The following is an 11,761-nucleotide window of genomic DNA, read 5'->3' as shown; positions in this document are numbered from 1 at the left end:
GGCCCTGGTCTTCCCAGTTCATAGTTGTTCAAAGGCTCACTTTTGTTTTGCTAACCAGCTCCGTCATCTCTGCTCTGGGGTCAGTTTAAAAAGACATCGGCGCCCTGACAGCAAGTACAGTGAAATGACATTAAAGAATCATATAGTAATATTAATGTTTCTATACATGCATACAAAATTTCAATGATTGTAAAATAAAACCCAGCGTCAACCCTGAAGTTACTTAGACAAGCTTAAAGTCTTTCTTCATAGTATTAGAGGCCTAGGAAACAGGATCTTTGACTCATCCCGATGACCTCAGGGTCGATCCTGGTTTTCTGTGCCACAGAGGTGGTTTACTTCTTACAATCGTCCTGCTAACTTATGCTGTGAAGCTATAGTCCTGCCACTGCAGGTCAAGTTCCACATTAGAGATCAGCAGGTATGAAATCTCTGCCTGATGGATGGAATTTTACTTTAGTGGCAAAAATGATGACCTCCATCCTAAAAAGCTAACAAAAGCCAAACAGGAGCTCCGTGTCATCACAGAGACGTTTAGATGTTCAAACTTAGCATTCTTGAAAGCAAAACAAAAATCTGCTATTTATTTTCTCTTAAATGAACGTATACTTTGATTCTTAAATGAAAACGCATTGGCCCTCGTATATAATATAATATGCAATGTTTCTTACAAATACTGTTGAATGAATAATTCCTCACTGTTGTTCATTCTTCTATTAATGTAAAAATGCTCATGAATATAAACATTTCTTCTAAGGTCGTTTTCAACAGTTGTTCCTGAGTTAGCAGCTGGAGCTTTTGATAACCAGCGAGGCATCAGAAGCCTTTCAAACTTTGAAACCAACGGGTGCTGCCCCTCGGCAGGCTTCCAGAAAATGGCTGAATAGTAAAAGAGAGGCGGGTTTTAATAGAAATGACAGCGTCTGCATACAGATGACAGGAATCATGTTAAAACTACTAAGAGGAGACATTAAGCAGATAACAATCATTAAGAGTGTTTTCACATCGAAGGGGCTGGACTGTCACAGCTCCTTGAAGTCGGTGCATCAGGTGAGGTTGCACCGAGGTTCTGCAGCTTAAAACGTGAGCCTGTAAACCGAAGGTGCTGGGTTCAAATCCCAGCCACGCCTACCGAGTCAGAGGAGCCGTGACTCGCACGGAGCTCTTCACGATCCTTTGAATAAAAACACTCAACGTCGATGTTTTCTTTTGAAAATCTCTTTATTTTTTGCCTCGAAGCCTTCAGGATGATACAAACAAGTTGTTTGCGTTTCACTAATACCAAACCTCACAGGAAGTGACAGCGTATGTACAGATACTAATCGGCGAGCCGGCGGCGAACATTCAGGCCGCAGCAAAGCCCAAAAACAAAGCAAGTTTTCACAGGAACTAGTTTGTCGTCCTTCGAGAGACGAGCAGAATAAATTAATGGCGCCGCCTCTCTGAGGAGGCTCAACCTCTGCGTCACTCTAAAATATCTAAAATATCTAAACCAAAGTGCTCTAAAACGCAGCGAGCGCTAGCTAGGCCTCCAGCCCAACTACGATATGGCTTCTCGAGGTTAATGCGAACATTTATTTACAGGACACAGACGAAGAGCTGAAAGCGGCCGCGACGCTCACACAAAGTCATCCTACGCTGCTTCACGTTGCACAGTGCGGAAATACACGGAGTGTTACAGGATATGTGGGAGATAAATAGGAGTCGGCACCGCGGGAGCAGAAACGAGAAAAGTTAGCAGGCGAAGCAGCGATTTCTCCGCACGGAGATCCACGGCATCGCTGACCCAAATCCTGCCGCCCGGCGGTCACCTGCGCGCAGCTCCAGGTCCAGGCTCAGGAAAAACCCACAAACGATTTATGTACACTGAACCAAAATGGTTTCCTGAACCTCAACCAGAGCTCAGAAGACCCGAGGGCTTTGTTCACCCTCCATCCACCCCGACCTCCTCCTCATCCTTCATCCTAATCTGAAAGATCACGCTGCATCTACATATGGAAAAATGATTCCTGCAGCCGTAGGCGTGTTGATGTTGAAGAGAAGAAGCTGAAGGATGGATTTTCAAACGGATGCTGACTCTTCAGGAATCAGCAGAGGGTTCGGAGCCATTTCAAAGGTACCGGCGGAGCTGTGCTCAGAGACGGGCCAACGAGACGAGAGCGTCGCGAACGAGCCGAGCAATTCAGAGCCGCAGTTCCTCAAAAGTGCTCCAAACATGACTCGTTCCCCAGAGCGCCGTCCATCTTTTAACTACAGGCTGTGTTCCTGGTATGGACCAATCACAGCTCTGCAGCAGTGCCCTGTTAGCTGATGCCACAGACGCCCCCAGCTGAATCTTCCAGCCAAAACTACGATGAGTCTGTTTTATAAACAAAGACCTGAAAGCTGCGACTGAGACCACAAGTTCACTTCTATACAAGCCGCCCCCTGCTGGACATTAGAGAGAATGCAGGTTAAAACTCAGGATGGATTCAGGTTTTTCCAAAGACGCCAGCTTAAACTGAGCGGAGTTCTTGTGTCCAGAATACCTAAAAGCGTTTTTTTCCTTGTTTTCAGTCACATGAAGACTCCCAGTGACCCGGGTTTCATGTTATGAGGTAAAAATGTTCACAAAGAACTGATTTCTGTTCGGTACCTTTGAAATGTTCCCTCTGTGGCGTTGTACCTGCAGCTGAAACACAGCGTGGAGACGCTTGTTCTGGAGATAATAGTCCAGAACGCTTTTCCTGATTTCAGCGTGGAAGCTGCCGTTTCCCCTTTTTCTCTTTTTTCCACAGCCTCGAGTTTCCTCCACAGACGACGCCGGCGGTTCCAGCATTACGTGGCCAACAGTGACAGAAACAAGCTTCAGAGTTTTTCCCTGACGTTAGAGTTCAACATTGATTCTCTGCTGCCACCTGGAGGCCATCCCCGTCACTGTCAGCCTGATGAGCTGCATCGTGCAAACTCTGCAGCTTTACATAAAAAACTTCCTGTTCCTGAGCTTCAGACCTGCTGAGGTACAGAAGTCACAGAGTGCCAATATTCAAATCCACCTGAAGTCACAGATTTTACTGTCTAAAAAATAAAGGTCAGCACTTATTTCAGAATTAAAAGAGTACCTACTGAACAGGAAGTCATCTTCACCAGATCAGAGGGAGACGTTAGGATTGTGTAGATTATTTATAATATTTTCAGAACCTGGATGTAAACAGAGCAGATTAGATCCCTCTGGTTGAACGCACGTCCATCAACACTGTGATTCAGGACTAATGTTCAGTTTTTGGCACACATCTCGTTTTCAGTCATGGTGTCAGAGACACTCTGGGCTGTAATCTGAACTCTCAAAGTGGGAAACAACATTTCCACACAGCGTTGAGCTCAGACGAGACCACGCTGTCACATTAACACCCTGACTGACGACCTCCGCCAGTGAAGAACATGTTGGTGGACGCTTACAGCACTCTGGCGACCCCTGGTGGCTGAAAGAGGAAACTGCTGCTGAACATCAGCACGGTGGTCAGGATTTGAAACAAACGGCTCTTTAACAGAAAACTGTCAGGTGCTTCTTCCTGGATGTCAACGACGAGAAAGGTTTACACAATAATAACTCAACTCCTCCTCTCCTACGGTCATGTGACCGAATCCACCTGTCACCTGTTTGGTCCACAGCACTTTACAAACATGTTAAATGAGATTTACATGAAGAAGAACACCGTCCTCATGACGATGAGGTGGACGGACTCCAGCACACACAGAAACTATGGAAGCCCATTAGTGACAAAACCCACAGAGTGAAACCAGCTGCAAAACAAATCCGGCTTTTTCAACAAGAGAAAAAATTAAACATACTCTCACAAAAAAATGTTCGATTTTCCAAAATTTCTCTCTTAAATTTAAATTTATCCTCATATTTTTATTTAAAAGTTCACACTGAGATTTTTAACTTGTGGTTTTTAAAGTTAAAGATTTTCAAGTAGTACAAACAACAAAACATCAAAATCTGAATAAATAAGACACCTGGCTCCCTGCAGTGTGAACTCCTGAAGTTTTATTTTGTTCCCTCAGCAGATTTTTGTCACTAATGGTCTTCCGTACAGCCTGTTTTTTTCCAGCAGAAGTCAGAAAAACTAAAAACCCGTCTCCATCCAGCATGTTCAGGCTGTATTCACACATCAACGCAGCACTACTGTGATTACTGTGCACACTCACACACACACACTCGCTCAGTGGAGTGCAGAGGACGAGGAGGTTCGGCGTTCCTGTGTGGCCGCTCCCTTTGTTTGTTTGTTTGTTTGTTTATCTCTCGCTCTCTTGTCCCCTTTGCTCGGTTGCCATGGCAACAGTCCCACGCACTCTGTCCGTCACATAACGTCGACATGGCAACCCGCTCTCCTGTGGGTTAATGGGAGAAGCAGAGCGGCGGCGGTGAGGTCGAGGACTAAAATAAAAAGTTCCCGCTGCAGCTAAAAGCTGAGCGGCTACTCACACTCCAGCAGGAAGTAAAGCTTTTATTCTGAAAGTCTGCAGCTGTCCGTTCCTGCTGAGGCCTATGGGAAATAAAGGGACGGCTGAGCGATGAACCGTGTTAGTGTTTCCTGGACGACTCGCCCATCGGGTCGCCCTCAGACCTGACAGGCGTCTCGTCTCCCGCGGACCTCGAACGTCTCGACCAATCAGGCGACTGAGGTTTAACAGAAAAGGTTTAAAGGAGGATGTCAGCCTGCTACCCATGATGCTCCGTGTCCGTCTCCAGCTACATGACACTTACACGACGCCGTCCTCACCCCTTTACGGCGCCTCCTCCTGTTTGCTGCTCTGTTTCTCCAGCTCCGCCCGCTGGCCGCTCCCACCGCCGTTCTTCTTCTTGCTCGCCTCCCTGCTGCTGCTGCCGCCGGCCTTGGAGGTCGAGGAGGACGTGACCTTCAGGCTCTTTGACGTCTTGGAGCTGCGGGTCTTTTCCTTGTTGGTGGTGTCCTGGGGCAGCGAGGGGCTGGAGTGCGCCCTCTGCAGGCCGCCGTCATCAAACAGCCGAGCCTCAAAGGCGGAAAGGTCCTCATCGCCGCTCGCCAGCTTGGCCCGAAGCAGCATGGCGTACGTACCGTACCGGGTTTTCTGTGGGAGAGAAGAAGGAGGAGATGTGAACAACGAAAGTGCCGTTCTGGGTCTAACGAGGACCAATCAGGGGGCTTTTCAGAGTCTGACCTGATAAATCATCATTATTATTATTATTATTAATAATAACGGTGCTTCTCTCCGGTTTTCCAGCATCTCTGTTGTTATGTTATCAGGGCGAAACCTTGTGTGTGAAGGGGGCAGGAAAACGGCGCTGTGTTCCTTCCTCTAAGAACACGGCGTGCTGGAGTGTGTGCAGCCTGTTCGACACCCGACAGACTGATGCAGGGACCGTCTGTGACGAAGACGAGCAGACGCGAGGCAGAAGACATTTTACGGCTTCGCATTCAGCCGGAGACAAAAAACACGAGACGAAGATGAAACGCCGCCACAAACAAAGCACGACTCCGGTTATCGTCTGCTCCAATAACATCTGGGTTTGGGTCCAAGGTACGGAGGACCAAAACCGCAAACAAAAAATCAAAAATAAAACAAAAAACCCACAAATAAGTGACTCGATCAAAAAAATCTAAAGTCAAAAACAAGAATAAGGTAGTGAATCTAATTAACTTGGACTTTGGCATCTCTGGTCCTCCATACTTGGCCTGGAATAATTTTTTCTACGAAATCATTAATTAATTAATTAACTTCTTTGTTTTAATTTAACTGCTAACTATTTTTGATGAAATATCGTATTTCATTGAAATGCATTTAAAAATTATTTTGTAAACATTTATTTTTGGCAGCTTTGGTCCTCCATAATAAGGTGCAGATTCAGTACTGAATACAAGTACTGAAATACTTCCTGCGGGTTATTTTAACCTCCTCACCTCAAACTCCAGGTACTCCTGTCGGAGTTTCTGCTCCTCCAGCTCACGACCTTTCACCTTTCGGTCCGGCGTAGCGGCGGTGAGGTCAGACAGCTCAGAGGACACCGCCCTGAAACGGTTCTCGTGAGATTTGACCTGCTCCTCCTGTCGGGACAGAGGGTGGGGGAAGAGGTGTGAGTCTGGTGAAAGTGGGCGGAGCTGAAAAGGACGGCGACGGCGTTTTTACCTGTGACAGTTTAGTGTTGGATCCCGGCAGTAGAGGACGGCTGAACTTCTTCTGGGACCCGATCGCGGCCGGGAACGGGGGAGCAGAAAACATGGCCGCAACTACGTTGATGCGCGTGATCCACGACTGCATCTGCTCGGCGTTCCTGCAGGAAACACAGGAAACACCGTAACTTCCTGTCTCGTCCGGTTTAGTTTAAGCTGTTTGTCCTTCTTGTACTGCCTGCAAGCTGCTTGGAAACCCTCCTCCCCCCTCTCCCTTAACACAGACAGACTGAGGTGCTTACGGGGCCTGGAACAGGAAGACCCTCCAGTCGGCGGTCCGCAGGTAGAACACGTTGGGCCTCTTGCTGTAATCGGCAGCCCGCATGGCCAGAGAGTGATGGATGGACACGGCGTTCTTCACGTCCTCCTCCGTCAGCTCCTTCTCAGCTCGGTACTCGTCCTGCGGGATCAGATCGGCGTCAGCTCTCCAGAAAGTCAAACATGAAAGACGCTTAAACGCGATGCTCACCACATTCCAGCTCGACTGTCTCGCTATAAACGCTCGCCGTTTCTGATTAAAGGAGTTAAAAAGAAATCTTTGAAACTGAAACAGTTCTTTCAAAGCTCTGACAAAGTTTCAGAGAAAAAGTTCTCATGGCACAAAAATCTGTTTTCATGTTAAAGTGGAGCTGCGAGGAGTCCATAAGTATGTGGACGGGTACTCACGCTTTATAGTTCAACCCGTCCACTTACTTTTGTGCGGCAGTGTGTAAAGCAGGCCTCACTAGTTCAGATATTTTAATCAAAGCTCTAAAGTTAAAGATGAACGCGGTGGTGGGCGGAGACGTGAAAAACTGCCGCTCTGGAATCCATGCAGATAGAAAAACAGGCTGACGCCTAATCAGCTCGCTGCGTTTCCTGTCCTGCGCCTGACCCGGGGACACAAACAGAGAGAGGGGCTGCTGGGAAACGTAGTGCAGACGCTTACCTTCTGCAGGTAGAGGACCATGCCCTTCAGCATGGCGTAGAAGGACTTCCACCCCCTCTTCCCCCGCGGCGCTGCAACAGCACAAACACCAAACAAACAGGAAGTGAGGGATCAGCTGACAGGGGGCGTGGCAAAACTGAAAACTGAAGGAGGAGGAGCGGTGTACTTCTCTTCCCGTCGGGGTCGGCGTGGACTTTGCGGACCAGGAAGCCGCTTTTGTACAGCTCGCCATCGGCCTGATGGGCCACGCCCACCAGCGGGTTTCCGCTACTCCCGAGGCGTTTCATGGTGTGGGAGGCAGAGTCTGTTCGAATGTCCGCCAACTCCGACATGGACTTCCTCAACTCCTCTTCATCACTTCAAGAGAGGAAACAGTTTGAAAGAGCCTGCGTCAGCTCGTCCTCGTCGCCGTCGCAGAGCGTGTTTCATTGCTAACGACTCGCTCGGGTAACACCGTTCTCTTCCATCATCCCGTCGGGTTCATGTTTTCCGCTTACCGTCACCTCGCACTTCATTTTCTTTAATTCTCATAAATGAATAAATGACCTCATTTCCTGTGTCAGCCTGTCGATCAGTTTCATCCTCTCAGTGGATCCATTTCATCAGGTTATCATTTTAACAGAAGTTTTCGAACCTGCTGAAAGTCGTCAGCTGTTTGATGGCAGAGATTTTTAGATGATTTCTCTTCATAACAGCATGAATGTTAAACGTGACCTGAATAAATACGTTATTTATCAGAAAGAAGCTGAATGTCACACAGGAAGGAAACAGTTTAGGAGAAAGAACAGGCTGAACACGAGGGCGGACAGATGCTGAACGGATACAGACACCCAGTAAATCTATGTATTTATGAGTGTGTGTGTGTGTGTGTGTGTGTGTGTGTGTCCACAGTCAGGCATGGGCGTTGGGATGCTGACCTGTAATTACAGTCAGGAATGAAGCAGGGAACGGTTACCACAGCAACAGAGGCTTAAATAAGGGAGTCAGGGCAGCAGGGACACACACACACACACACACACACACACACACACACACACACACACAGAGTGGAGATGTTTGTACATGCTGTGTGTCGAAGCAGAAACTCACATGGTCCACTGCAGCCTCTCGTTCTTGATGGAGCTGTACAGCGTCTGCAGAAACACACACACACACACACACACACACACACAGAGGACATGAAGAGCTCATATGGATTTCAGGATTCACAGTAATCTGATTACTTGATAGGACATTCAGTATTTAATCCACATTTTTCACGTGCTCGGACTAAAGATGGTCACATGGCCTAAAAGCCAGGTGCTGAATGGCTGTGTGGATTTAATGGCTCTGGTCATCATTTTTAACGGAGACGAGTTTCCTTGGGCGATCAAACCTGGTCCAGTGCTACCTGTTTAAAGGGCCGTCCACGCAGGAAACCACGCCATCACCTGAGACCGCCGCTGACACTCAGCCTCATACGAGCACCTGCGAGCAAAATAATCGCTGGTGACAGGAAGTGGGATATTTTGATGTGCGCGACTGAAGCAGCTAGCAGTGAGAGCTGATTGACATATGAGCCGCTGGTACTTAAATTAGCTAGTTGCCCAGGCAACCAGAGGCTGGCATGTGCAGTATGGACCAGCCGGCAGCAACTTAGGAAGGAGCGGGTCACTTCCTGTGTGGAGGCGCTTTCCCTCGAGCATCGATCTGTATCTGATCCCAGTCTCGGTTCACCCTGTGCCTGAAAACAGCTGGTATAGCCCCTCCCCCTTTAAGCCCCACTCCGTACCGACAACCCACTTTCTTCTGATTGGCCGGATTGTGGAAGCCTGCTGAGGGGCCTTTGTCCATTATTACAGAGATGTGAAGAAAATTTTAATGAACTAAACGTAAATGTGTGTCTGACACGGACCGACAACAACGACAATAATAACAAAAACCAGCCAATGAAATATGAAGAAACAGCTGATGTCATCACAAAGGGATGAACACAGGTGTAATGTGAAGCGGTCGGCGCAGAGGATTGCTTTCATAGAGGTTTGTAAACGTGTGTCACGTCAGGAGAGCGTCTTCAGGACGAAAACAAACCTTCACAGGTTTTTAAACGGGGTAACTTAGGTACAGGTTCAGGTAAAGGTTCACAGGTGTGTCTCCGGCTCTACCTTCTTCTTGCGGCTCTGCGGGTGCTGCTGCCCATCCTGGGTTTTTCCCAGCAGGTCGGGGAAGGCCAGCGGTTTGAGGGAGCGGGAGCGCGGGGTCCTGGGATACCTGAACGGGTCGTTGTCCCTCGAGTCCCGCCCGCTCCGGACCGAGCACAGCGAGCGCGAGCGCATGCGGCCCGTGGAGTGGATGCTGTTGACGCCGATCATCTGGGCGGTTTGAGTCGGGATCCAACAGATAAAAAAAGTCCAAACTTTTTATGTTTCCTGTACAGAAGATCCTCGGGCCAGCATTCACCGCTTCCACGGAATGGCGCGGCGGATCTAACAAAGTCCAGCCCGTTGATGACCGCCGGTCTGCGTCGCTTCAGACTCGAACCCACGTCACGAGCTTCCAGACTGTAGACGAGTGCAGGAAGGAGCCGAGGAAGCGAGGAGGTGAGGGTGTGTAAAATAGAGACGGGCTAATGACGGCCACTGACGAGCGGCTGGATGGATGGTGCCTCTGCAAGCTCGGCCTGCTGCATTATGGATCCGGCTCTATTCATTATGCATAAAAAACACAGCAGCTCTTCATCAGCCTCATGATCCTGCTGGCTGCCGGCCGGAGCCTCGCTCAGGTGTTCAGAGCCAAAAGCACGAAAGTAGGAGGACGCTGCCAAGAAACAAACCTGTGGACTCCTCTGTTCCCGGAACGCACTGGAATCTGCAGTTACGAGTCAAACGTACGATAGTTTAGTCCCAGGGCTGTGATTTCCAAACTGAGGGATGACTTTCTATCACTCAAAATGTTTCATTCTTCCTATTTTAAATCAAACATGATGACATTAATGTTGGCTTTAAGGCTAAAATGAGCCTTTTTGTGCACGAACTCATATTTCTGTTTAGGAAAGCTAAAATCATTTTATTTTGAAAAAACATCACATTTATGCCGATGTCTGATAAACTATTTCATAAATAACTGTTTACAATTAGCTTTAATATGTTTGGACTGCAATTCATTTAAAGCAGAAAATTTTAGCTGCAGAAATGAGCGATTCAGACAATCAACATCAAACGTTTGACGTTTTCTACAAATTAATATTTTAAGGGTTTTACAGTTTTTATACATTTGATCAAATTCAAAATCAATTAAAACTGAAAATTTGAGACTTTAAAGTTGCTGTCAGCCGTCGACACATCTGCCTCCAAACACGCACACTCCAGACTGTCTGAGAGTGTGTGTGTGTGTGTGTGTGTGTGTGTGTGTGTCTAATCCATCAGCGATTCAGAGGCAGTGACATGAAAACCATCCGAACCACAGCTCCGAGCTCGTCCTGGATTTTGGGGGGTCTGTGCTGCTGTTGAGCCTCCTGATGCAGCGGCCGTGGAGGTGCTGTTGGTGGAGGAGAATCCCTGGACTGCAAATAAAGCTGCGTGACGGAGGAGAGGCATCAGCTCGCTCTCACATCCAAAAAAGAAAAGAGGAAAAGCAGGGAGGCTGGGCGAGCGAGCACACCCACACAGGCAGACAAGGAGAGAGAGAGAGCACCCCCAAAACTGACGTCAGCTTCCTCCAGCTCCCTGATGGAGGACGGACGGACGGACGGACGGAGGGCGGAGGTGGAGGCACAGGAGAGGCTAATGAGGAGAAAAAAAGCAGAGAAAGGAGGTTCTCCTGTTGCACTCTGATGAAGAGAGAGAATCCCTCCTTCCTCCTCCTCACATCTCTCTTGATCTCTTCGTCCTCCAACTTCACTCCCACTCTTCTCCTCCTCCTCATTCACTTGATTTCCTCCTGCAGGAGAATCCCTCTGTCAGGTCAGGTGAGCTCACTCGTCCTCCTCTTCTTCGTCTTCTCTTCCTCCTCCCCACTGAGACACTGAACTGTTGAGGACTGTTTGCTCGCTCTCCCTCCTCCTCCTCTGTCTCCCTCTCTCTTTTTTCCCTCGCTCTCGCAATGCGCATTTTCCCTCAGCTGCAGCAGCCAATCGGAGGCCATGGATGGGAGCTTCAGCCCGCCTTCTGTCCTCCTTGGAGCTGTCAGTCACGGTGGGTTCACAGAGCTGAATGTAAATGCAGCTGAGAGACGATCAGCAACAAAAACTCAAATTCAGCTGAACGTGAAAAATATGACAGCGAGCCGACGACGTGTGAGCGAAGACACCAATCACATTCATGCCCAATAAAATCAATAATCAATACAGAATCAGTTTTAGCTCAACTTCAGTAAAAGCACACTCAGGACCTGAATGTTGAACTGTGGAAACCGTTTTCACAGCGCCGTGATGAAGAGAGGCAGCTTCCTCCACCCGAGCCTAAAACGACCCTACTATGCTAACACTGATGCCCGTTAGCATCAGCGCTTCTCTGACCTTCGCTGTGCCGCCGTCCCACGGAGTGAGAGACCAGGAGACCACAAAGAGACGCAGAACGACCACAACGAGACGCAGAACCAAAAAGAAACATAACGACCACAACGAGACGCAGAACGACCACAACGAGACGCAGAACGACCA

The 11,761-nt window shown here is 48.4% G+C and overlaps 1 protein-coding gene across 3 annotated transcripts in view; it reads right to left on the bottom strand.

Moving 5' to 3' along the window:
• Positions 1 to 1,202: 1,202 nt before the first annotated feature.
• LOC102208723 (serine/arginine repetitive matrix protein 2-like) overlaps positions 1,203 to 11,761 on the bottom strand; it is a 48,471-nt gene continuing 37,912 nt past the window's right edge. For all 3 annotated transcript variants that reach the window (XM_005743539.1, XM_005743540.1, XM_005743541.1), the window contains 7 exons: positions 8,212 to 8,255; positions 7,289 to 7,479; positions 7,123 to 7,193; positions 6,437 to 6,594; positions 6,151 to 6,295; positions 5,925 to 6,068; positions 1,203 to 5,094 (listed from right to left, as the gene is read on the bottom strand). In XM_005743539.1, the coding sequence (XP_005743596.1) occupies positions 4,771 to 5,094; positions 5,925 to 6,068; positions 6,151 to 6,295; positions 6,437 to 6,594; positions 7,123 to 7,193; positions 7,289 to 7,479; positions 8,212 to 8,255 (1,077 nt within the window). In that variant the 3' untranslated portion in view covers positions 1,203 to 4,770. The remainder of the gene's footprint in view (positions 5,095 to 5,924; positions 6,069 to 6,150; positions 6,296 to 6,436; positions 6,595 to 7,122; positions 7,194 to 7,288; positions 7,480 to 8,211; positions 8,256 to 11,761) is intronic.

This window comes from Pundamilia nyererei, unplaced genomic scaffold, assembly GCF_000239375.1.
Source record: "Pundamilia nyererei isolate P.nyererei 1_Seehausen unplaced genomic scaffold, PunNye1.0 scaffold00133, whole genome shotgun sequence".
NCBI lineage: Eukaryota > Metazoa > Chordata > Actinopteri > Cichliformes > Cichlidae > Pundamilia > Pundamilia nyererei.
The sequence above is the reverse complement of the archived record's forward strand: the minus strand, read 5'-3'. Positions and strand labels throughout refer to the sequence as shown.